This window comes from Pituophis catenifer, unplaced genomic scaffold (assembly GCF_029215685.1).
Source record: "Pituophis catenifer annectens isolate HBS135680 unplaced genomic scaffold, rPitCat1.0.hap2 SCAF_3, whole genome shotgun sequence".
NCBI classification, from domain to species: Eukaryota; Metazoa; Chordata; class Lepidosauria; order Squamata; family Colubridae; genus Pituophis; species Pituophis catenifer.
The window spans coordinates 47,991,803-48,019,770 of NW_027256883.1; the positions used below are offsets into that span (position 1 = coordinate 47,991,803).

The following is a 27,968-nucleotide window of genomic DNA, read 5'->3' on the forward strand; positions in this document are numbered from 1 at the left end:
GAGAGGCGTCGAGGAGGGAGTCACCGTGCGCGCTGAGGCGTCTTCAGGCGGGGACCCAAGATGTCGGTGGCGTTTGCGGCCCCCCGGCAGCGGGGCAAAGGCGAGATAACGCCGGCTGCCATCCAGAAGGTGAGCTAGCTTCGCCCCGTGTAGAAGCGGGGTGGGGAGTGAGAGAGTCGGGATTCTGCCCCGTCCTTCCCTGCGCGTGGGCTGAGCTGGAATGGGCCGAGGCCGGCGCTCGTGACCTGGCAATGATGTCGGGTGCAAGTCTTTATTTAAAGCCGAGCTTCTTCTTCTGTCTCTCTCTCACCCCTCACTGTCGCCTTCCTGGGCGTTTCGAGGCTTTGAATCACGACTTTGGGACGAAGGATGCCGAAAACGTAAGAATTTGGGCCTGTGTTTGGATGACACGAAAGGTCGTCTCCGTTGTGGTCTAACCTGTTGTGCGATCCCGGCTTGTGTGTAGCAAGCTTTGCAGTCCAAACTCTAAAGGAGACTGGTTAAACCATGGTTTAATAAACCGAGGGAAAAGATGGCCTGCGAGTAAACCAAATAGAAATAGGGAATTTCTATAGAAATAGGGAATTCAGTTGTAAATTCAAGTGACCCCTAGGCCAACTCCAAATCAAGAGAGTGACTGTGACCTCTGGAGGATAGTGAAATGACTGGAGCTCTTGTCTATGGAGATTCTCAGTTATCCAGATCATGGTTGTCCCAAAGGTGCTTTTTCAAGAAGCAACTGGACTTTCTGGTTTTTTGTTTTTTTTTTTTTTGAAGACGTTTAGTTTCTCATCCAAGAAGCTGCTTGGATGAGAAGTGAACTGTCTTCAAAGGAAAACCAGAAAGTCCAGTTGCCTCTTGAAAAAGCACCCCTTTGGGACTGGAGCTCTTGTTAATGTTGCAGTAATAATATAGCTTGTTTTGCTGGTCTTAGGAATAGTCCATATAACTCCGCACCTTAGTTGAAGAAACCAGGCATGAAGTCAATATTCTTCATGTCTTCTGGTTGTATTGCAATTCAGTTGTTTTTAATGGCTGGATGGATTTTGGAAGTTTGCATACAACCTTGGATACCATGTTGGTGGAAGGCTGATTTGAAGTGTAGAAAAAGATTTTAGTGAGACAGGCTGTGGTTTCACAGAATGCTAAACCACATTGCGTGTTTGTAGTTTATTTTATTTTCAGAATTCAGTGGTTGTGATCCATAAAGCATGAATTTTGGATTGTTGGGAATTAGCTAGTTGGTTACTGGGTAAACCAAGGTTGAGCAAGCCATAACTAGCATACTTTGTAAACATAGCTACATACCTAAAACAAAAAGTAGAAGTAAATTAAAATGTAGTAGAAAAGAAACTCAGGTAATGTTTTGGGCTGTTGATGGGGGCATTCCTGATAATATATGACAGCATATTATTGTTAACTTGCCAATTATTAGTGAAACAAGTAATGAGAATAAGAGCCAGCATCATACTAATTCATATATCTTTGGATTCCAAAGAACCTGAGAGTGAGCTAGTGCTTGAAAAACAGGATTTTAAGGCCAACCAAGATCAGTGTTACACCTGCTGACACACATTAATAAAGTTTAATTAAATAGGTAAGATAAGATTAGTTTTAAACCTTTAGGGTTAAAGAGCTACACTACTTTCATCTGAAGATGTATTTAAGTATTTTTGTTGCAAGTTAAGCAGCTTAGTCACCATAACATAAGATCAATACACTATATATATAAAAAGGATGGAAGATAGAGAACAGACAACAATGTGTGTATTTTTGTTTCTTTTTGAATATTGTCTATCGGACAAAAAGATGTAGTTAAAAAGTGAGTATATTATTTGTGCTAAGTGCTGTGAAAAATGTTAATAGCGTTTACCTAGTTCTGTGATTTAAAACTACTGTTGAAAAATTTTTCTGTAGTTGTAGGACTAGAAAAACTGCTCTGGGGATCTGGTTATTACAGCTGCTCATATTGTATGTAGCCTTAAAGAAAAATGTGAAATTCTTGTTGGTGCAAGTTACAATATAAAGGAAGGCTTAGATCATTGATATTGTTCACAAACTATAGCAGCTAAAAAAAAAAGCTAAAAAATATGAAGTCTTGGACCAGTCATTTATCTCTGATCAGACTACTTCCTTTGTTTATTCATTAATCACATTCATATAGACACCTGTCTCATAAAAAGTGATTCTGGGTGGCACACATCAATCAAGAAAACAAATATAAAAATAAAATGTAAAAATCCACACTAAAAGCTAAATATAAAAACAAATTTACAAAATCTAGGCAAAGAGAGGATAAGAATGGCCTGCTCATCAATGAACCCATTGAAGAATGCCTCCAGTTCCCTGGGAGCTCTCGGCTTGCTAACACAACCAGGTCTTGAGGGACTTCTGGAATATCAAAGGGATGGAGCTAAACTAATCTTGGGAAGAATGTTCATCAGGTGGGTGCCATGGCAGAGGCCTGTTTTCTGGAACCCACGAAAAGATCCCTAGCTGATTGTATACACCACATGCTTTCTCTACCAGATCCAAAACTCACCTAGCCATGACTGCCACCTGTTGATTGCTTATGGATTTTGTGTTGATTGTGGAGATTGTGTACTGCGTCTATGTGGGACAGTGCAATCCCATCCAGCACCAAAGATGGCATAGTCCTGGAAACCAGTCAAGTTCAAAATCTGGAGCCACTCAGTTTTGTCATGATTCAACTGAAACTGTTGTTCCTCATCTAGACTTTTCACAGACTCCAAACACCAGGATAAAACATTCACAATATCACTTAATTTATCAGGAGTAGAAATATATAATTGGGTATCATCAGCATGCTGTCATCAACACATGATGACAGATGGGCTCACCCAGTAGCCTTGTGTAGATGCTGAACAGGAGGGAGAAAATACCAAACCCTGTGGCACCCCACATCATAAGGTAGGAGGGCAGACTTCACCTTCCCAGTCACCAGAGTGAAACCAACCCTAAAGAAAAGAGGTGAACCAATACGACACCATGCTGCCCACTCCATCTTGTAAACTGATTCAGAAGGATACCATATACTTCCTTTCCTACCATAATATACTATGATTTTGGTATACTATACTATAAGTTGGTTAACTTTTAATTAAAATCAATGTGAAATATTGAGTGTTCAAAAAAGAAATATTGATAACAAGTAATTGATTTGATTTCCATTAAAAAAATAGCTTTGCTTTTTGCTGAAGCAAGCAATTTTAATTTACTAGTGAAGTCTTGTAGCTACTTACAATGAAAATAAAAAGATGCTTTACATCAGGGGTCTCCAACCTTGGCAACTTTAAGACTTGTGGACTTCAATTCCCAGAATTCGTCAGCCAGCTTTGCTGAGGAATTCTGGGAGTTGAAGTCCACAAGTCTTAAAGTTGCCAAGGTTGGAGACCCCTGATTTAAATAACTAAAGTAATATAATTTAGTAGATCTATTAAAATCAATCTGTTTTGTCTGTAACAACTGATACCCCTTAGAACTATCAAACTCATGGCCTGCGGGCCGGTTGCGTCACGTGCTGCCCCTGCCCCTGCCGGCTTTAGCAAAGGGGAAAAAAGTCCCGATACGTCATGTGACGACGCCATGACGACGCGAGCTTGACACCCCTGCCTTAGAAGAACTTTGGATTTTTCTTCTTGAAACCTAGCCATGAAATGTGATTGACCAAGAAAAGTCATTTATTTAAGAGTAGCTAAGGAAGGTAGTATAAAATGATTATTGTCAAACGTGTACATATTTAAGTGAAGTTTTTTGAGTTCTAATTTTGTATAAGTGACTCATCCTATTCTGATATTCTTAATTTTTCTTCCCAAAGCTAAATATCTACTTTGAAAGAGACTTCGTTGTTTTTCATACAAAATGATTGCTAGATATGTGAGAGATTGCGGTATGATGAAGTAGTTTTTATTGTTAAAAAAATCTAGAAAGGCTATTGTTTGATTTTTGTATCTTTTAACTAGAAGTAAAACTATAGCTCTATAACAACGGGAGGGATAACACAACTAAGGGAATCTTTTTTTATGTAGTTTTATTGTTAGAGTTAGAATAACTTTATTGTCACTTTAAATGTACACTAATCAGCATACATTAAAATGAAATTTCATTGCATACAGCTCTCAAAGGGTCACCACCTCCAATATACATTACATAAACAAGACAAATAAATAGTTACATAGTCAGCCAGATATTTAGTCTGAATTTGACATATTTAGTGAGACCTTTCGGGTTCTTGCCAAGGACCTGTAATAGGCAAACACTGTATTTGTTGTTTGATGTATTAAAGGTTTGTAAACTGTTCCAAATAAAACTACTTCTTGCAATTGACTGATGGTGATTTTGTCAATGCCAATGCTTTCTTTTGCCACAGTTGTCCTACTTCTGTTTGCAATTTTTTGTATTGTGTGACTTTCTCTAGTTTCTTCTTTTCTGCTTTGCAGTGTCTACTGTCCAAACTCTTTTGGCTTTATTATCAACAATTGTTAAATCTGTGGTGTTACAATTATTGTTGATTACATTTGTACACCACCCTACCCCCATCGACTCTGGGTGCACTCTTATGCAACTGAGGGTCTGATTTTATATTTTTGTGTCACAGAAGTTCATGCAGGTATGCAGAGGTGTGCCGGAACAACAAAGAAACAGAGCAAGAGTTCATCCCTGTTATTTTTCTCTTACCATTCTGATCACTTGAGTTTTTTGGTAAAAAGTAATACTGCAAAGCTGAAATGTATGATCTTGGGGAAAACAACAAGTTATAACTTCAGTTTAGCTATAATCTTGTCACAAGTAACTGTAGGGAAGTAATCAGTCTTTTGCCAAACTTTCAAAAATGGTGTTTAAATACAGTTGTTAAGCAACACATGTTGACAAAGTTCAGCTTTTTGCAGCTTTGCCTTGACATCTGTATTTAAGGTAAAACCGACCAGTTAGAGCTCAGTCAATACTAGTTTATCTCATTCTAAAAATCTGTTCTGTTATTTCAGATGTTGGATGAAAATAATCACCTGATTCAGTGTATAATGGACTACCAGAATAAAGGCAAAACTTTGGAATGCTCTCAGTAAGTTAATGTTAACTTCAGTATATCAGCCTGGACTCCTAGTGGCTATATGAATATGTCCACACACTTTTCATGTTAACCACACAGAAGTAGTGTGCCATTATTTTCCTTGAATATCTTTTTAAATAAAAAAATTTCTGATTTACTATATATCACAGCAATCTCCAAGTTTTAGAAAGCTTGGTAGAGAGTTTTTTCCTGCTGTATAAAAAGGGTTGACCAAGCTATAGGTAGTTCTTGCTTAATGACCACAGTTTGGACTGGAATCTTGGTTGTTCAATGAAGCTGTCATTAAGCAAGACATCCCTGTGACATTTTGCTCATGACTATGATTCCAACACTCCCTGTTGCAGTCGTTATGTGATATCACAGGTTGTTAAGCAAAGAGAGTCTCTCCATGCCTGCAAAGTTATAGGGAGGGAGGGAGTGATTTGGGGGCTTTCTTCATGCTTGGATTTCTGCTGCAGAGGTACAAGCAGCATGGAGCTTGGGGTCCTCCTCTCCCCACCTCTGCGGAGAGCTTCACAAGGGCAAGAGAAGGACACTAAGCTCTGTTCATGCCAAGACCTTGATTGCTGAAATCCAAGCATGCACAGAGCTTCAAATCTCTCTCCCTCTGCCTCCACAAAGCTCCCCACAGAGGTGGGAAGAAAAGGACCTAAGTTCCATGTATGCCTGGACCTTAGCTGATAAAATTCAAGCAGGCACAAAGCTCAAAATCCCTCTCTGCCTGCTTCTACGGAGAGCTCAATGATGCAGGGAGAAAGGAACTTTAATCTCTGTCCTTGCTTGGCTTTGGGCAGCTGAGGTCCAGGCATGCACTGAGTTTGACCATGGAGGTCTGTATGCTATATTTTGTAATGGTCAAAAGTGCTTTACACTTCTTATGAAGCCATCATAACTTCAAATGGTTGTTAAGCAAGTACTACTTATAGTGCATAATAGGTATTTGGAAAAATATGAATCCGTTTCTAATTATAGGTAGTCCTCAACTTACAACCAAAATTAAGCCCAAACTTTTTACTGCTAAGTAAGACAGTTAAGTGAGCTTTGCTGCATTTTACTACCTTTTTTGTCACAGTTGTAAGTGAATCACTGAAGCTGCATGTGAATAATCCAGTCATTAAATGATTCTGGGTTTCTCTCATTGACTTTGCTTGTTGGAAGCTGGCTGGGAAGATTACAAATCACAATCACATTGATCACAACTGTCATAAATACATGCCCATTGTCAGTGTTTGAATTTTGACCATGTGACCATTGGGATGTAAGTGTAAAAATGGTCATAAGTCACATTTTCAGTGCCATCGTAGCTTCAAACAGTCGCTAAATTAATGGTGGTTAAGTCAAGGACTACCTGTACACAGTCATTGTATCAAGCTGTTGGCAATAATATATTTATGGCAACTTGTCACTGAATTAGTTTTGTAACATGGAAGTATGAAGAAGAATGGTTCAGTAGACAAATCAGAATAGAAGTATTCCTCTATAAGCTTAGAGGAAAGCAGAACAGGCCTCGGGGTAAGTATGAAAAGGCTTCATCACATTCCTTCTCAAAGTCTTGTTTTTCATAATGTAGCCCACTTCCAAGTGTTTTCCAACTCTCAGAAGTCTCACTAATGTCCATATGTTTGGGATTTCTGGGATTAAAGTTAGGAGGATCTCTTTGGGAAGGAGTTCACTGGGAAAAAGCTACCTTGATAGAATCTCACTATTCAAAATCAACATTATACTAAGCCAAAATGTCCTTTATTTCTGACTTGGATGGGAAAATCCAAACAGTATGGTTTCCAAGCCATGACTTTATGTATGAATCAAGCCACTCTGATATACGCACATACTGTATATTCAGTTTATTCCCTCAAACAGTTATCTTAGGGTTTAGGTATGTTTGTCAACCATGCTTCTCAGTCCTCTGAACAAAAATATGGAAGATATTTATATAGAATAATTTACCTCAAGGCTGGTAGTGAGTCATTTAAATATAAAAGATCATACTTTGAAATAAGCTTTACCAGTAATAACAAAAATAGTCTGTTATCCTCAATTTACCTTGTTGATAGTAATTCTTGAAATATTTTATCATTGCTGTACTTTTCTCCAATTATACAGTTGAAAATTACAGAAATATACAAATAACCTATTTGAAATATACTATAACCTATATGTTAGTGAAAAATAATCTTACAGGAATTTTTTTAACTTTTTTTTTTTTGTTTAAAATTAGGTATCAGCAGCTGTTGCATACAAATCTGGTCTACTTAGCCACAATAGCAGACTCCAATCAAAACATGCAATCTATATTGCCACCAGTAAGTACCATGCAAAAAACCAATTGCATTCTCTGAGAAACAAAGATATATTGCACAGAAAAGTGCTATAATCCAAATTGTTATGGTTTAGTAATTCTTGAGTATTGTATATTACGACTATAACTTCATAAGTAGAATTATATTATTAAACCTCATGCATATTTAGATATATATTTGAGTATTATATTCATCTTTGTATTAGATCCTTATAATTTTTTTCATTTGGAATGTTTTAATTCCAGGTACCTCTTGAACATTCAAGAAGATCTTATCCAATTGTTTTATGAATTTAATCAGATCTTTTGTTTTTATTTAAATATTTAATGGTCATATATTAAAATACTTAGTTCATTAGCAAATGTTCCTAAATTCAAATGTTGAATGTTTGGGATGATTTCATTATTACTTTCTATGAGAAATAATTTATGTTGAAGTCTGTGAACATTATTTTAATAAAATGTACTATTTCCAAAGGTATATAAAAAAGGTCAGTGTAGAGAAATTGTTAATCTTATGTTAGAAAAGCAGAATTATAGAAAGTGTCACTCTGCTTATTAAAGGAATTATATAACTTGTATTGTAATGCAGTGTTTGAACCTAATTTATAGGAAAGATATATATTTTTTAATAACATTACAACTGGATAGATTTCTACTATCTACATTTCTGGGCAGTGAATATGGAATATAAAGTCCTTTCTGTGAGGTCATTTCAAACAACAATCAGGGATTTGCAGTTTAAATACCTGTTTTACCATTTAAGGCTGCTTTAGAACTGAGTAGAATGAATTCATCAGTATTACAGGTTTTCCCATTTTTGTTTTGGGGCAGTTGCAAAGTGCTGTGGTTTTGAAGTACATTGTCATTGGTTCTTCAAAATTCATTGCCACAGTCTGATGATTCTCAGATTGCTTTTTGACTGGCTGGTGTTACCCCACTTAATGGAAAAAAAGGGCCTGTTAGATTTTCCTGCCCCATTTGAGTTTCAGAGTTTGTATCTGGTGAGGTCAGATATCATCAATATGCAGATGATACATCTTGACCTCAGGAAGTGTTGCTGTTAAAGTCTGTATGGTACTGAATACTTCCCCCAGTTTTATGCCAGGATATTGCTATTGTATACTCCTTTCTTGTCAATTTCATCTTCAGCAACCAGGACTGATACCAGCAATCATACATTTTGGTCAACAGAAGATGGACTCGACCATCAAAGAACTGTAATAATAGTAATAATGATATGAATCTGCAAAAGATTCAAGGTTTCTTTATCAAAAATCAAATGTTTTACAAAAAGAATTAACTCAAAATTGAGGCTTCATAAGGTATTAAATTTGATTTTACAGGAAAAAGTTGTGAAACTTAGATACTGGGTCGAATAGCAGTAGCACTTAAAATTTATATACCACTTCACAGCGCTTTACTGTCCTCTCTAACGGTAAGAAGCAATTACCATTTTTAATGTTAAAAATACTATGTTTGCACTTGAATATTATATAGTATAATAGCTTTCAACCTTTCTTTGACAAACCTTTTTTCCTGTAAAATAAAATTTAAAGCCTTATACTTATGAAGCCTCAATTCTGAGTTAATTCTTTTTGTAAAGCAGGCAGTTATTTCAACTCAAAAACATTTGATTTTTGGTGAAGAAACCTTGAATCTTTTGCAGTACTTTCATATTAAATAAATCAAGATGAATTCTGATTAAACAGTATTATATGAGTATAAAAGGAAGAAGAAGAAAAGGTTTAGGCTTCTTGTACTTGTTTTGTATTTTCTGTAATTGTTCTAATTGTTTACTGTGAAGTAGCAGTAAATTGGAATGATATCAGTATTCTATCTCTAGTGGTGTACTTTTAATTGTAACAGTTAACTAATAAGGTGACTTTTCAATTTTAATACTAAAAATGTAATATTATATTGGCTATTGAGAACCTGTAGGGTAATATGAAGGTGACATATTTTATCATTTACAAATAAATAACCTCAGAAATCATCCTCTTTTATTTAACAACTTCATTTATGCTTCTTGAATATAAGAGTCTTTCCTCTCAAATGGGAGAGATATTTATAGAAAGTTGGATTGGGCTTTGGAAGTTTGATGAAACTCTTAACAAAATCTTTAATCCCTAAAATTTATCTCTTTATATTAAACTCTCCTAGAATACACTTTACCATATCTGATGGTTTTGTTTGATACTATAAGATTTTGGACTTACTCAAATTTTCTCTTGTTACTTCTTTAATGTTATACTAAAGAAAGCTGTTGCCAGGGATAAGTACAGGTAGTCCTTGACTTACACCAGTCTATTTAGTAACACTTTGAAGTTACAACTGATGACCATTGCAGTGTGGTCAACACTTTGAAGTTACAATTTATGACCGTCCCCATGGTCACATGATTTATATACGGATGTTTGATAACTAACATTTATGACATTGCAGTGTCCCACCTTTTGCAAACTTCTGACAATCAAAGTCAATTCACTTAACAACCGTGTTACTAATTTAACAACTGCAGTGATTCAGTTAACAAATGTGGCAAGAAAAGTCATAAAATGGGGCAAAAGTCACCTAACAAATTTCTTACTTAGCAACATAAATTTTGGGCTCAATTGTGGTCGTAAGTTGAGGACTACCTGTATTCTTTTATATGTGTTGCTTAATGGCATAGTGCCGGGCTATCCAACAGACCATCTGTCTCTAGTAGTTTTTGCCTGTCCTGCACAAATAGACAGAGTTGGCATGCAGGAGTAACATCTGACAGGAACCAGGAAGTGAGTCTTCTTTGTCACAGCACCTGCCTTCTGGAACAGTTCCCACCCCCACCCTCCCAAGATTTGTATAGCCCCTAACTTGCCCTTATTCAGTCTTTAAGATCATGGTGTTTTCTTTAGGTCTTGGGCTTAGGGTAGGTGAATGTGTATGCTAAGTAGTATGCTTATTATTCTGTCCAGATGGTGTCGTTCGTTCCTCATTATTGTATGCAACCAGAGTCATTTATGGAGTCAGGTGGCTCTATAAATTTGAGAAATAAATAAAAAGATCAGTCTTTTGTCCCTTGAAGCATATTTAATAAAAAGGAGACACAATGATTGAAGCTACCAGTTAAATAATCATTGAGTGAATTGTGAGGCACAGTCATTCAGAAACATAGCACTGTTCTTCAAAGCCATGTAAAACAGAATAGAAGTAAGTTAAAAAAACAATGACCATGGTATAGTTGTAGATAAGTACGTGAAGATACGCTGTATATTTGTTGGATTATAACCTTTTTTACTAAATTACTTTTCAGCCGCCCACACAGAATATGCCAATGGGTCCTGGAGGAATGAATCAGAGTGGCCCTCCCCCACCTCCACGTACTCACAGTATGAGTTCAGATGGTATGGTAGGTGGGGGCCCTCCTGCTCCACATATGCAGAACCAGATGAACGGCCAGATGCCTGGTAAGTTTTTCTTCTAGAGATATTAACACCAGGTTGCTCAGCAACTGAAACAACATGTGTGCTCAAGGGATTGAAGATTGTTGATGACAAAACTACTTTGAATGCTCTTGAGTACAAGTTCTCTTAGACTTTGTTAGTTACAGAGTTACGTGACCTGTATTCTATGTTTATCAGACTGCCCCTGGGCATTCCTTTGAACAGAACCAGCTAAATTTAGTGTGCCTGAAACCATATAGTATAGAGTCATTAGAAGGCTTGCCAAAGAAAGATACTGACTTATGGATGAATGCATTCTCATTGGAATAAATTATTTAAAATAATTATTGTTAAATTAGTTTGATAAAGAGGAAATGAACTTAGTAAAATTTTGATTATCTTTCTGTGTTATTTTTCTACTAATCTTCTGCATGACAAAACAGATGGAAATGACAAGCTATTCTTTGGGGAGTTCATGTGAAAAATATTTTAGAAGAATTATTTCAGACCTTAAAACAGCGTTTTTAAGAGAATAAAGAGGTATAAGCTATTAGTGTTTTTTCATAGCGGTCTATATTTTACTATACCTATAAATTGCTTTTCTGGCATAGATTTTTCAGACAGGGTAGAATCTTGTTGAAAGACAGTTTCTCAGGATGTTTATTAAAATGCTTTGGTATTGGATTTGGTTCTTTTTTTAAGTTTCTTCTAAAATTGTTCTTTTATCATATTTATTCAAGTTATTTCATATCACCATGCTCTTAACTCTGTATTATTTCCTTAAGCTGTCATCAGAATTCCTATAAAATTCCAACAGCAAATTAAATAGCTAGGCTGTAAATCTAAGCATGGTTTTAGAATAATAAATTCTCAATCATAGTGAGTCTTCTGAGTAAATTGACTTAACATTTCTTGTAATATGGAAAGACTAATTCATATTCATGTCCAGCTAATGAGCCCTAGATTTCTATCGGTTATCATTCTTTTCAAGCCCAAAATGAATATTTTAGTCTCAACATAGTCTATGTACATCCAGTTTAAAACACATGTAAAGAAAAATAAATTCATGTAATTTTAATCTTTGTGCAGCCAAGAAACACATGTAGAAGCAAGAAAGGCTGTATGCTTGTCATGTCAACCAAACAGCTAATTTAAGTTATTCTGTATAGTCATTTATATAGTTATATATATTATAATTTACCAATTATAAGTTTTACCAATTATAAGATGACATGCATAGTATAAAATATGTAGCTGAAATCATGTCTCTGAAACTTTAAAATACTTTTGCACTGCTTTCTGTTATTCTTATTTGCAATATTATCACTTTGTAAAGGGATGCAATCCAAGAAAAAACTAGCAAATTACTGATTATTGTATTTATTTTTCATTAACTTTATAGTCCTAGATCTAAACTGTCAGGCAGAAAGAAAGGTAGTCTTCATTTAGCAATTGCCTCATTTAGCAATAATTGCAGTTAATGATAGTGATGAAAAAATAACAGCACAGATGTACAGGTCTGTAAAGCAAAGGAAAACTGAAGTAAAATCATAATTTATTTTTTATTTTTTTTATTTTATATCCAATTTATATACCGCCCTTCTCCCTGAGGACTCAGGGCGGTGTACAGCCAAATAAAAACATAAGTTACAAACATTAAAATAGTATTAAAAGGATATATATAAATTTGGCCCCGTAATTTAAAAACAATAACAAATAGACTTAGTGACAGTTTTGCTTAACCAAGTTGTCAGTCCCAGTTGTGATTGCTAAATGAGGACTACCTGTAGTAGTTACGTATAGTTTTAACCTAGTTTTTCTTCTAATGAGACAATATACGTAACATACTATTTATGCATGATTGAATAGATTTTATAAAAAAAGAAATACCCAAAAATGTGTTCAGACAGTATTCTAATTTGGAACTCTATGAAATAAGCAACATATTATTGAACAATGTGCTGATTATTCTCTCTCTCCAAATCAATGTTTAAAACATTACTTGGTAATGTTGGTAGAGTATAAACCTACAAGCTTAATCATGATATGTTGTTTCCGTTTCTGGTGTGTTCTCAGAACACATTAAGGATAGAAACTGGTTTGTTTTCTGATTTTTCTGACTTGTTCACTAATTTAAATTAATTCTGATTTGCCATAATCTCTGATCCACACTTTGATTTCATTCAAGTTAGCTCTTACAAATTAGTATAGAAATAAAGGTAGACCTCATTTAACAATCTTAATTACAGAGCCGCGGTGGCGCAGTGGTTAGAGCGTAGTTACTTCTGAACACCAGCTGCCAGCAGTTTGGTTAATCGAGTCTCACCAGGCTCAAGGTTGACTCAGCCTTCCATCCTTCCGAGGTGGGTAGAATGAGTACCCAGCAAGGTGGATTTGATTTAAATCGAGTTGATTTAAATCACTAGTAAAAAGGCTTGCTTTAAATCAACTCGATTTAAATCATAATTTTTAAAGAGCAACTGTCATCTCTGCTACTCCTTTGACCCAATGTTGACTCACCGAAAGTCCCAGTGTTGCAGAATATACAGCCTCATGCTGCATAACTAAGCTCCATTTCATGCTGAATAAATTATTTATGTATCTTAAATAGAAAACTATCTTACGATAGATTTTTACCCCAAAAGTTTTTTATTAAAATAAATTCGATAAAAATCAAAAAAATCCGATTTAAATAAAAAAAATCTGATTTTTTTGATTTTTTTAAAAAAAATCATTGATTTTTATCCACCCTGGTACCCAGATTGTTGGGGCAATATGCTGACTCTGTAAACCGCTTAGAGGGGGCTGTAAAGCAATGCGAAGCGGTATATAAGTCTAAGTGCTATTGCTAGTTGAGACCAGAATTTTCATCACTAGGCTAAATGTTCATTAGGTGAAACATGACATGACTGCATCACTTAGTGAAAGTAGTTTTGGTAGTCCTGGTTGCATTTGTTAGGCCACAACCATACTATCGTTAACTGAGGATCTTCCACCTCACCTTCAATCCCCCACCTGCCTGTCTCCTCCCATTCTATCCTTTTGATTGCCCTGCACTTTGCTGATAACCCAGCTGACCTTCTATGTCATCTTTCTTCGGCTGCTGCTGACATGTGCCTGGCAGAGGACCTCACAAACGGCCAGGAGCTACTTTGGCTGTATGCACCTTCTCAGCAGCTGGAGACAGCAGTGGAGTTGAGAGCAGCCAAACAGACAGAAATGTTGGCAGGGGCGGGGAGATAGGCTATTGAGTGGAATTGAGGCACATGCTGTGAAAATAAATGCAAGCAGGCTTCCACTCACCAAAAATTTGATCACATGGCTGTGGGGGCACTGCAAAGAACAGTGTCTTCAAAGTGAATAACACTGTCATTGTTCAGTGCCATTGTAACTTCCAGTGGTCGCTGAACAAAAGGTTAGGTGAAGACCATCTGTATCACTAATTTGCACTTCAAAATAACAGCCTCGCTAGCATAATCCAATTTATATTTCTTCCAGAAACTAACTTTTGTTGTTAAGCGAGATGTTTTTGACATAAATAGCTCTCTTTTGAGTTTGATCTCAAAATGGGGTCGTTTTGAGCTTGAAACGCTTTCAAAATTGTTAAAGTAGTCCAGTGCAGTGCATATATGAGAACATAGTATTGGACATTAAAGTTTCAGGGTAAGCAGTCAAATATTTTTCAGGTATTTTGTCATAATTCTTTGCCAGTTGTCATGCTATATGGTGCTGGCAGACCACAAGTTCCAAACCTTGGAAGACAATAGGATATGAACCAAAATTAAAATATCAAACTATTAACTAAAGACTATTTTTTTGTGTCCTAACCTGATTAGGGCAATTGAGATGTTCACAGTGTCCCGGGCTAATAATATAATGCAAAGACAGTAAAAATGAAAACATTCAATATAAAAATTATTAGATGTATATTTATGACCTGTAGTCATAAATTATCTGTATTATTGCAGTTGCAGTGTAGTACACTTTTTCTGCCGTGTTCTAAGCAGTTTTAAAACCTCAAAATAGATATACTATCCATTTGTATAAATTTACTACTTTTTAGAATGGACCTATTATGTAAGGAGAACCTATTGCTATTATATTACTGTATTACTATTGTAGGTAACAGGTGTTGGATTGAAAATTTATTATGATTATGACATTTTTGAAGTATGAAATATTTTTTAGTTTTTATTATTTATTTTAAAGATACTTTTCATTTTTTTTGTTTTTTTTTTTTGTTTTTTTCAAAGGACCTAATCATATGCCCATACAGGGACCTGGACCAAGCCAACTTAGCATGACAAACAACTCCATGAGTATACCTTCAAATAATCATGGGTCAATGGGAGCCTATAATCATTCAGTGCCATCTTCACAAAGTATACCTGGACAGAGTCAGATGACAATAAGCCAAGGACAACCTATGGCCAGCTATGGTCCCAGACCAAATATAAATATGCCGCCAAATCAAGGTAAAGAAACAGATTGTTGGCCTTCCGCTAAAAGTAGATTTATCACAAGAGGCAATGCTTTAAAATTCTTAAATTATTAAAATTATTTCTAAAAAGGGTGTTTATTTGCATTGATTTCACTCATCACTGTTAATAAGTTAGCTTTTACAGTCAAGGGAAAAAAAGGTGATTCTTAATCTTTTTCAATGGTTTTTGTTATAAAATTTATCAATACGTTTTACTTATTAGTGCCCTAAAAGTCTAGCATATCCTTTGCAAGAGTTCCTGAATGTTCAGAAAAAGTCTACATCTGTTCTTATCTGAAGCTTTACTGGTGGTTATGACAAAGATGGCTTTCTCTCTGGTTACTTCGTATCTGAGCAATCATTCCTTCTATGATCTCTTTGCTGGCTCCTTGGGGCTTTATTTTGATATTGGTGGTTTTCACTGGGATGATTGTAAACTTCTGAGATATAAATGTTATTAATAGATATACAGTACGTACAATTGAATTTTTGACAACAGTCCCTTGTACATGTTATAGAACAAAGTTTTAAAAGTTTCTTTTTTCTCACTTTTATTCCCCCCCCCCAAATAATTCTGCACACAATTGTAAATATGGCAAGTAAGGAAATGAGAGAACTTGATTGAGGTCTGATGTCCATTTTTTTGTACTCTGAATTTTTATGAAATATGATTATTTAATTTAATTTAATTTAATTTATAAATTAATTTATAAATTTTAATTTAATTATAATTATAAAAATTATGAATGCTTTAAATTAAGGCATAGAGTGACATAGCTATTATACAACATAAATTGGATGTTATGTTGGACACAATGGATTTTCAAAAGGTTTCTTCCAAAACAATTATGCTTCATAGGATAATACCTACATTTGGTCCAAAGGACACTAAAACAGTGATCAGTTTAGGTAAGTAAAAAGTTGTGAAAAGCAGAGTGAACAACTGGAGTATTAGTTACTAAGCATATACAAAGCACTGAAGCATTGAGATAAAAATCCAGTGATTCTATGAATATTCTATGCCACAAGTGTCAAACTTGATCGCGTCACATGACATATTGTGACATTTTTTTGCCTTTACGGAGTTGGGCTGGGCATAGCCTGCACGTGACACATCCGGCCTGCGGGCTACCAGTTTGATACCCCTGTTATATGCCATAATATTTCTCTTTGTCATAAAATAAGAACAAAAATTTCAGGATTTTTACTTGATCTATACAGACTAAAAAAGTTTTCATGTCATACATCTTGAATGTGCCTACAAAAATGCATTTATTTATTTATTTGTTTGTTTGTTTGTTTATTTATTTATTTATTTATTATATTTCTATACCGTCTTTCTCCCGTAGGACTCAAGGCGGTGTACAGTCAAGAAAAATATAGACACACAAACATCATAAAATTGCTAATTAAAATTATTACTTAGTTTGGTCAATTAAATAAAACCCAGAATTAAATAACATTTAAAAAATCATTCACATGTTCGTATGTTTAGCCCCGCCTGTTGGAACATCAGGGTCTTGAGGGCACGGCGGAAAGCACGGAGATCAGGGATATTCCGTATCTCCGGGGGCAGTTCATTCCAAAGGGTTGGAGCCCCCACAGAGAAGGCCCTCCCCCTGGGAGTCGCCAGTCGACATAATTTGACTGACGGTACCCTGAGTAGTCCCTCCCTGTGAGAACGAACTGGTCGGTGGGAGGCTATTGGTGGCAAAAAACGGTCTCGTAGGTACCCAGGTCCTAAGCCATGGAGCTTATTTATTTATTTATTTATTTATTATTATTATTTATTAAATAAGAGGTTATAAAAACATACCTGTGTGTATGTATTTACGTCTGTATGAGGGTAGTTTGGGATACATACAAATGATTCGTTTATTAATAAAAGAAAAGATACTTGTGATTATAGATTGGTAGATTATATGCATTTTTCATGCCCATGGCATATTTTCAGGACCGATTAAAATATAATAAATCTGGGTGCTATTTAGAGAAATTAATATTACAGAATTGGGGAAAAAATCCTTAAACATTGCTATATTTCTTCTCATTGTAGGTCCAATGATGCACCAGCAACCACCATCTCAACAGTATAATATACCCCAGGGAGGGGCACAACATTATCAGGGACAACAGCCACCAATGGGAATGATAAGCCAAGTTAATCAAGGAAACCATATGATGGGACAGAGGCAGATTCCTCCATATAGACCTCCACAGCAAGGTAAGGTTTAAAACACTTTTTTTACACTATCCATCCAGTTTCTCTTAGATGTTGCAGGCATAGAAGCCCCCTTTGTCTCAGCGTTTGAGGCAAATTTTGCTTGCTATAAGCATCCTGACATCTAGCCATTGTCAAATGTGTCATATTACATTTCCCTCCAAATAAATTGAGACTAAACTAATGACGGCCTTGCCAATAAATGTTGAAATCTGTATTTCTGCCTCAGAGGTCAGCTTAAATATATATTGTCTATATGCTTTGTGAAATGTAAATTCACATTTAGTATATTATACAGTCAAGGTGCGCTCTACAATACGTACATGTATTAAACACAAAGCATTAAGTAAACTTTCTGAAACACAATGCTATGGGTGGGGGAAATCTGTAGGTGAGAGGGTTTCTCAAATTACACTGAGAAATTAGTGAGCGTGTTAACAGAAAAAAATAAATTATTTACATATTGACTGGTTGTGGTTTTTCAGGCCCACCACAGCAGTACTCAGGCCAGGAAGACTATTATGGGGACCAATACAGTCATGGTGGACAGGGTCCTCCAGAAGGCATGAACCAGCAATATTACCCTGATGGTAATCTCTCATAATGTTAACTTTCCCATTTTATATACCTGCCCATTATTAGTGATACATACATAAAATCACTGGTTGAGCAAAGTTTTAGTTGTTAATCACTAGAATAATTTTATTTATCAACGTTTTCAAGTTCCATAGTTTGAAAACCCAAAGAATAATATTAATTTATTGCTTTCTCAAAACATTTGTAGTTTAACTCAAGTACCACAATACAATTTTTATAATAAGTCCCTCATTTTGCTATTCAAGTTTTTTCCCCACACAGATAGTGGTTATGTAATATATCTGTTTATAATAGTACTTCACTTATAGAAAGTTGTTTAAAGTAAGATTTAACAGAAACTTGTCTGCTAAAATAGATTTCATCCTAAAATCCTCAAAGCAGAAATGGTCTTTCAAAAGTAAATTTTTTCTGCATATTTTTTAAAAAAGTGGCACAATTGTTTACACCAAATTTATTTATTTATTTATAAGATGTTTAACCCCACTTTTCATTCTGAGGCTTGAAGTAGCATACAAAGCACTGCCTCCTGTTTTGTAAACCTATAGATACGACTGAGACAGAATGATTGGCCCTAAATTACATAATAAATGTATGTAGCTGAATCTCGTTCATTATCTAGATTTCCCAATCCAAATACTTTAATCCAGTAAACCACATTTTTTGTGAAAAATATATAATAGTTTTTCCCCCTCTAAGATTCTGGAAATTACACAGAGTTTTTGAAATGTATTACCTGAAAAGCATTACAACACAGAAAACTGATTCTTTGTATATCCTGAAAATATATGAACGATGAGACTTTTTGCTTAAGAATTCAAATTTTTAATTTATATATTTAAATAGTATAATTACAAACTGAATAGATATGGGTTGCAGTTGTAAGAGATAGAATGACACTTTTTATGTATTAAAATTCATGGTGGATAGTAGACTATTTATTTATTGCAAATATTTGTTTCAAATTAATTTTACTTTCTGAAAAAAATAAATATTCCCGAATTGTTTTTGCTAAGTTTTAAACAACCTACTTACCACTGGTGATCCCCATGCTTATAGTTTACTTAATTTGTATATCATGAAATCGGTTTCGAACACCTTTTGCTGGACCAACCTAGAATCTATTTTGTGCTATGTAAGATTACGGTAAGATAAGTTGCATAGAAAATATCTTTAAATTCTTGTTAATCATTTTTAAAAGACATAGTGGATTCTGTCTGACTGTTTTATGTACAAAGTAAAATGTAACAACATAAATTTAATCATCTTAAGATGTTGCTTAAATAATTGTAAAAAGTATCCTAAGGTTTATTTGCAGCTAGGTAAATTGAGGCAAGGTTACACAACTTGTGTCACTTCAGAGGTTGCAACAAACTTTGTCAAGGTCTAATTCCAAACGTAAGAAGGCACTGGGCTGTTGAAGGCAGGGTTGGGGATTTTAAGAGATAAAATGGCTACTTTAAGGATCTGCATCAGTTAAGGCAGCTATTTTTACTCTCAAAGCCCTTGAAATGTACATTAAGTCCCAAGTTTACAGTGCCACTCAGTCTGAGAGAGTTTGGGGGCTATAAAAGGAATGTTGGCAAGCCCTAGGTACTCTCTGGGGCATACTTTTTGCACTTGTGAACTCTGTTGTATTTGAAATAGGTACAACACATAATGTATGAGTATAAAATGTTTTTATAAATAGCCCTTTCTTTGAGAAGCTGTAGAGAAGATACACTGCAAAACAAAAGAAAAATAAATAGCTCTATAGCTGAATTAAATTTGTGATGCCCACCACAAAAAATAAAAAACAAAATACTTTAGAATAGGCTTTAAAGATATGCATTTTTTAAAAAAGCCATTATTGTTTTCAGTAGTGCATATGAACTAGATTCTTACAGGCAGAGATATCTGATGTGAATGAAAATGTCGAGCAGATCCTATTGGTAGATTGTAGCATTTACTGGTTATATTTGTATGTTTAGGATAGCCTCATTTTTCTTTTTTCTTTTTTAATTAGATTTTAGATAATTTATTGGTATTTAATAAATATGTCATGTAAAATCATATAAAGGTTATTGAAAAGTTTATTGAACATTATATATTATAGTTCACATTGCTTTTAATAGCATACATTTTTGAATTGAAGATGAATAGAACAGGTGTTCAGCAAAGTATGGTAATTGAATTCTTTGTTCATTGTAATTAAATAATTCTTTACATGTGTAAAGCATAAATGATCTCATAAAAAACCAATTTTTTTACCTTTACCAGAAGCTGTAAGACCATTCCTTGCTGTGATGTTACTAAAACTACTTCATTAGCTGATTTTTTTACCTCCTGTCACATGTTCATTCAGTAAGAAAGGAAATCCTGTCCTATTGGTGAATCCTTCTAATTTAATTTGAAGGTTTTTTTTTATGTATTTCCAGCTGACACTGGTTTTTCAGTAAAATGAAATATTCATAGGGTTTTCACTCAGAGGCCATTAACGTTTCTTCCTGTCTCTTGTCGAATTGATGTAGGTCATAGTGATTACGGTTATCAGCAACCGTCGTATCCTGAACAAGGCTACGATAGGCCTTATGAGGATTCCTCACAACATTACTACGAAGGAGGTATCTATATACCTTCACACACACATGCGCACATACATTCCTTTTCCTCTCCCCTTCCACAAAAGAGCAAACATTTCTTGCACAACATTAACTTGTTTCCTGCCCATGCAAAGCTCTTGTAGTGTTTTAGTTGCTGGCTGTTAAGAATTGCAGGGAACTAGTTTCTTGCAAACATCTAAACTTACAATTTTAAGTTTGTCATTCTAACAGCAGTAAAATTATTATAACACTATTAGTTGTTTTTTCAATAATATTTTTATTTAAACATAAACTCATTGGTCCAGTTTATATTTTGTGTGTATGTACACATACAAATATAGTGCCACTAGGAAACAGCTTGCTGATTTGTGTAGCTAGTTTGTGCTCTGTAGCTGTCTTTAATTTTGTCTTTTTTTTTTGTTTGTTTAGCATAGTCATGGCCTTATCAAGTCATGACATCACGTTCCAGTAAAAGTAATACTCGTTTGGCAGAGATGTGAAAATACTGCAGTTTAGCCTTGCAAATTTGGCTTTAACTGCAGCTTGGCTGAATATCTTCTGTTTTGGTTTGTTTTCTTTGTTTTCTTAGTTTTTGATATAAATCTGCATTTTCATTTTGTTTTTTTGTGGTGTTTGCTGTGCATCTTTAAAAAAACCATGCATGCAGAAGAAACAGCATTTAACTGTTTTTGCTTATTTCCTATTTCAGGTAACGCTCAGTATGGCCAACAGCAAGATGCATACCAAGCCCCACCTCAACAACCAGGCTATCAACAGCAACAATATCCAGGTCAGCAGGGTTATCCTGGACAACAGCAAGGTTATGGTAAGCAAGAGGATACACTTGTGTAGGGAATCTTGAGTATCAAGCACAGCTTTGGTCAACCTTTGTTTATACTCTTAGTTCCCTGTGTTAATGAAAGACATACACAAACACATGCAGTAGTAGCAGTGGTTGGTATTCATTGTTTTAGTTAGTTTCCATAGTTTTGTTTTGGTCCTTTAAATGTCAATTTACTAATAACCTATATATTTGTAAAATATTAAAACATTTCTGCGTGTATGCAAAATAGAGTTCTAAAGAGGAATTAGAGGAATTCCTCTAAAGAAGAATCAGCTCTCTCAGTTTCTCCCCTGGATTCTGCCCTCAGCAGCATTTCACATTTCTTACTTGGGGCTCCCTCCACTTCTCACTTAATGAATTGGGTGTGCATTGGGGTTAAGACAACACCTGGGATTGCCCTCATCAAACAGTATGGTTGTTTCAGTTTTAAATAAAAGGTATGTGTCCCTTCCCTCTTTTTTTCCATAGTGGCTACATGGAAAATATTTATTTTAAGGCTTCAGGAAATCTGTTAAATCTGTCCTTGAGACTATTAGCTAAATAATTACCATGTCAAGATTGTATCAAAGGGAAATTCATGGCACATTCACTAACCATAGATTAAACTCATTGTTCTGGAATGCACCTATAAGAGAGAATTCTGAATAATTTCAAAATAATTTCAATATTTCCGATTTCTTTCAACATGCAAATCTTAATGATTGTGCTTTTTCTTAGTACTTTTAAAACCTTCAAATGTTTTCCTGGAATACAGGTAGTCCTTGACTTACAATCACAATTGAGCCCAAAATTTCCTTTGCTAAGCAAGAAAATTAAGTGCCTTTTCCCCATTTTACGATCTTGCTTGCCACAGTTATTTAGTGAATTACTGAATTCATTAAGTTCTTAATATGGTTGTTAAGTGTATCTGGTTTCCCCATTGATTTTTTTGCCAAAAGGTGATCACATGACCCCAGGACACTGCAGCCATCATAAATATATGCCAGTTGCCAAGCGCCCGAACTTTGATCGCACAACCACAGGGATACTGCAACAGTTGTAAATGTGAAAAGCTGTTATAACTCAACTTATTTCAGTGCCATTGTAACTTTGGTCATTAAAGAAATGGTTGTAAGTCCAGGATTATCGATATAGGAGAGGTGTATGCAATATGGAGAAATTAAGTATGGAATAATCAAGCAGAAGAAATTTGTGTAAATCAAACTCTTAGTTATTTGTGCCCAAGTTTTCCACTTATCATTCTGTCTCCAGATTTTTGTACTTGGCAGTATGCAAGTATTCTGGGCAAGTGTTAGTAGCCTTGGCAATTTCATTCCCATTCTTCCCTAGCTTTATTGTTTTCCTTTCTGCTGTGGAAGATCAATATAGCTATATTTGACTTAAAATATTGAATATGTGAGTAATATATAATATTTTTGCAAGTATAGTACAAGTAGAATATTCTGTGACAACAGTGTTATATAAATACATCCCCCTTGGATTAAATTGAGGTAAGGTTGCATCTACATAAATAATATTGATTAGACAAGACAGTTTTCTTAATGGTTTTTAGATAATTCATAGGCCTTTTAATTAAGTTGGATCCCACAGAGTCTTGGGGGAGACATCAAAATATTTAATTTCTTTCCATCAATTCTAGAAAAAACGTTTCACTACAGTTTTGAAAATAATGTTTTTACATGATTCCACACATTTAAATCCCTATTCTTTCAAAAAAGCAAAAATAAGGTTCTTAAAAGAAAACAGTTGTTCTGATAGTTTAAAGATATTGATAATTTTGCTGTAAACGTATTTGTGTATAATTGGGCCTCATTAAGCCAAGCCTATTGATCATATTTGTAAATCAAGAGAGATAAGTACTTTGGACCTCAAGTGGGAAAATATAAATGTATTAAAATTTTGATTGAAGTTCCTTATCTAGAAAAATAAAAATATAAAAAAGTTGTGTTTTTAATGTCTGAATTGCTAGAATTTCTGTACAAAATATTGTAGGTCCTTCCCAAAGTGCTCCAGGACCTCAGTATTCCAATTATCCTCAAGGACAAGGTCAACAATATGGAGGATATAGACCTACGCAGCCTGGCCCTCCCCAGCCTCCACAACAAAGGCCTTATGGATATGACCAGGTACAGTTTTTAGAGTTCCCGTATTTTTTGGAGTATAAGACACACTTCCCCCCAAAAGTAGATCTTTTACAGTGAATATTGCGGCGGGGGAAGGGAGTTTTTTGCGGTGCCGATCAGCTGTTCTAGAGTGGGTGGCGGCGAACAGGCGGCGGTGTCAGTGGCAAACAGGCCACGGTGAATGGGCGGCTACAGTGAATGGGCCACAGCAAACAGGCCAGATGAATACCAGATAGATGCTGGGATGCAGAGGCAGATCTTTTTTTCTTGTTTTCCTCCCCAAAAGCTAGGTGCATCTTATAGTCCAGAGCATTTTATAGTCTGAAAAATACAGTACATATTTTTGAATGTGTGTTTAAAGTTTTACTGTTCAAATTCAAATTCAAATGCTACCCTATATGAATATTTAAGCATTTCATCTGAAACCATTTTAAATAAAAGGTAAAATTAAGCATTAAACATATACCGTTGTGCAAGTTCTCTTTACTTTTCAGGTAACTAGCTGAACACTAGAATCAGTCTTCCGAGCCAATAGACATTCTTATTCATCTGCATTGGTTGATAAATTGTAATGGGCCTAAAGCAAAGATTAGTAATAGAGAAGATCGTTGATAGTGCCATCTGCTTCCATCACTGTTTATATCAGGGGTGTCAAACTGTGGCATCACATGACTTATTGGGACTTTTTCCCCCTTTGCTAAAATGGGTGTGGCCGTGACTAGCACATGACGCATCCCACAGGCCACGAGTTTGACAGCCCTGGCTTATATGATTCATAATTTACTTTTGGTTTATCTCACTGTTAGCTGTGGGCAAAAGCTGCAGGCAGGAGTAAAGGATCCCTGCAGATTTTACTCTGCTAGTCGTTGCTGACTATAGGGGATGGTGTTCATCTCCATTTCAAGGCCATTGAGTTAGCACTGTCTGAAGACATTTCTGCGGTCATGTGACCATCATTTCCCACTGAAGTGGTATTTATCTACTCGCATTTGCATGCTTCAAACTGCTAAGTTGGCAGGTGCCTGGGTGAGGACGGGAGCTCACTCCATCATGTGGATCTTGGGTCTCAAACCTTTCCAGCCAACAAGTCCAGAATCTTAACCACTGAGCCACTGCACTGCCCTTATGCAGGACTAAAGTAAGCTTTAAACAAACCAGCATAGAGAAATGCATGGGTGACAGGGAGCAACCAACTAGCACAATCAAATTATATTTATAACTCACCATAATATTTTTAAAAAACATTTTAATTGTACTTTCCTGTTTGGTATTGTTTCTTTAAAAATATTTTATCTAATAGTTTATATTAAGTATTTCTGACACATATATACTTTTTATCATTCTTCTTGGCTCCCGAAGGACCAAAGTAATACAAAAACAAAATAATAAAATAAATACCAATGTTTGTTGTGTCCAAAAATTTACCTTTTGTCTTTCAGTCTTTTCAGACCAGAAAGCAAAAAGATACAAGAGGTGGATTTCAGCTGTTTTATTTTTCTGCATATCATTTCTAGATAATTGTACCCCAGCCCAGTGGGTTATCCCTTCAGAGATAATTCCTTATCTAAACAGAGAAACAAAATTACCATGAATCGGCAAAAAGCCAGTGGGAGTGGGAGCGATTTCCAGCTTCCTGCCTATTAATGTTACTTACGGAAATTTGGTAGGGAGCATCAGAAATCACTCCTCCTTGACTGACCATGGAACTGCCTGCCACTTTGCTGAGAGCAGGAGGAACAAAGAGTCTGGACTGCAGGGAAAACTGCAGTTTTGCTCCCCATCCTGACAAGTCCCCAAAGGCCCCCTCCTTCCAGAGAGAAAAAGGGCTCAGCCATCAACTCACCCGCAGCCAATCTACCTCGCAAGCCAGCATCCGAGTTCCAAAGCAACCAATCATGTTGGCCTTGTTGCCAGCTTATTGCAGAAGGCAGGAAAGAAAGCTTCTCCCATCATGCAACCTATAGTTTTCTGAGAAGTGTAGTTGGAAAGCACAGTAGTGTTGAAGTGTCCACAACTTCTTGAAATTTCATTCTTATAGGAGGATCATGGTCCCAGTTTTCTATAAATTGGTCCATTTGGATTACCTTGGTTCAATAGTTACTGCTCTGTACCTTCCAGTTTTGCCCAATTTAAGGTTACAAACATATAGTAAGAATATTAGTAATATATAGATTGATGCTAAAAAATATTCCTGTACCAAGAGAATACTATGTTGGTAATAATGGGCTGTATATAATGGTGGCATAATCTAATATTGTTTATGCTATTTATTTTAACTGAGGACAGTTCCAAACTTCTTCTATTTTTAAATTACCATAACATTTGTAAATATGTGATTTGGCAGAGATAAAAATCTATCCTTGAACAAAGTTATACTTCCATACTAAAATTAAAAAACAAACACAAAGAACAAATGTATTTTGTATTTACAATGATTTCTAAAAAGCTGTTTTGGAAACTTTTTTTGTAATTTTTAATATTCATTTTTTTATATTCAAGGCAAGATATGTTTTAAGAAACATTTCCGGGATCCAAAAAACTAAACAATGGAATTATAGAATTGTTTTTGAATAGTCGCCACTGAAATCAAATACCAATATATTGCTGAAAGTATAATTCCAACGTCTTTCTTCACATTTGAAATAAGAAATAACCCTATTTTAAAGAAATCAGTGCTAAGAATGTATGTTTTACTTTTAGTTTTTTGCCATTTACTTAACTATCCTCCTTTTTCAATTTATTTATAGGGGCAGTATGGAAATTACCAGCAGTGAAAACCTAATTTGAATAAGCAGTACCTGTTAGCAGCCTCATCGTCTCTTCGGCATTGTCAACATCTTTTGAAGAAAATCTTCAATTGCTTCTAATTTTAGAAAGAAAATGACAACCTTGCCTTGTTAATAAATGGCTGTATTGGAGTATATTGCCTATCTAGGTTAGCCTTTCTCAGCTAATTATAAACAAATGTAATTGTCCTTATGGAAAAAAATACATCTGTACTCTAGATGGCAATATTGGACAGAAAATACACTCACAAACAATTTGCAATGAGTTTAGAACTATATATCAAAGAGTTACAGACTGAAGTATGTGAGCATCACTGTATGTTTATGAAGGTTAAGGGAATTTAGTATTTTTCCAGAGATTCTTTTGTAAGAGTAAGGGAAAAATTTTTACGGCAGCAATATTTTATATATTATGTTTTTTTCATGTGGAATATGCAAGATAGTACACTACAAACTGGCAAGGTCAGAAACCCAAGTAGAGAAGAAATACAAACTGCGATATGAGAAATTTGTGGGTGTGTATGCTGGCCTCAGTGTTGGATGAGAAGCCAACCATGTATTTGACAGATCCTGATATGAAGACTGCATCCCAACTACTGAAATGATGGAATTATCATGGGACATATAACACGTCTATATAAAGTAATTTTAAAATACTTGGTGGAAACCTGTAAAATGGTTGTACCGGTGGCGGTTCATTTTACCTTTTCTTCCAATAACACAAAACAATACAAATGTTTAATGGCCTTGTAATAGTTTCAAATAAAAGCTGTGATCTTTTTTTGATTGCAGTAGCAATGACTTTGAAAAAGTGTTCATTTAGCCTGACTTAAATTTACAAAGTATTTATAAACAAATTATAGATAGGTTGACATGTATTTTATTTCACAAGTGTATTTAACTTGTAGTACAATAATTACTATGTAACAAAGATAGTATAGCAGCTTTTGTAAAACTTGTCTAAACTTTCTCATTCAAGAGTGAATATCTTTAAGAGAGAATACGATTGTGTATATGTCCATGTTTGTATTGGTTATTATGAGACCAAAAGTAAATTTTAATGTGTTTTTTTTAATGTCAGTTTCCTTATAAACTATAAATTCTGACCAATCCCACATTAAAGAAATTTGCTATTGAGAGCAAACACAGATTCAGCAGGGAAGACCCTCCTATTATATTTGAGGCGCATTATTGAATTTTGTGTTGCAGAAGCATACATGCATTCAGACAGATATTTGAAAATTTGCTAATAAAATCAGTCGTGTATTGGTATATTTTGATAGGAAAATAGCAGGAAGTACCTGAATTAAGGCATAAAAATACATTCCTCCATAATCCTAAATAGAGAATATTTTTATGTCAGTTAATTAAAATCAGGTTTTGAACTGAAAATGTGGAGATCATTGATATGAATAACATGCTTATAGATTCAGTGCCAATTTTCCACCACTGTGTACTTCATTGCTATTTAAAATTGTATTGCATCAACTCTTAACAGAAGAATAAATTATTTGTGATTTAA

General features: G+C 35.0%; 1 protein-coding gene across 5 annotated transcripts; it reads left to right on the forward strand.

Annotated features, from left to right (window-relative positions):
- On the forward strand, nt 1-27,968 carry SS18 (SS18 subunit of BAF chromatin remodeling complex). 5 transcript variants are annotated; one of them, XM_070940570.1, is made up of 11 exons: nt 1-129; nt 5,007-5,083; nt 7,311-7,395; nt 10,687-10,840; nt 15,070-15,291; nt 17,353-17,520; nt 18,003-18,107; nt 20,622-20,714; nt 21,403-21,519; nt 23,530-23,663; nt 26,408-27,968. In XM_070940570.1, the coding sequence occupies exons 1-11, from the start codon at nt 61-63 to the stop codon at nt 26,432-26,434; spliced, it is 1,251 nt and encodes a 416-aa protein (XP_070796671.1). In that variant the 5' UTR covers nt 1-60; the 3' UTR covers nt 26,435-27,968. The 5 variants fall into 5 exon arrangements, with proteins under 5 accessions (XP_070796671.1, XP_070796673.1, XP_070796674.1 ...); XM_070940571.1 differs by lacking the exon at nt 1-129 and adding an exon at nt 324-380; XM_070940572.1 differs by lacking the exon at nt 20,622-20,714.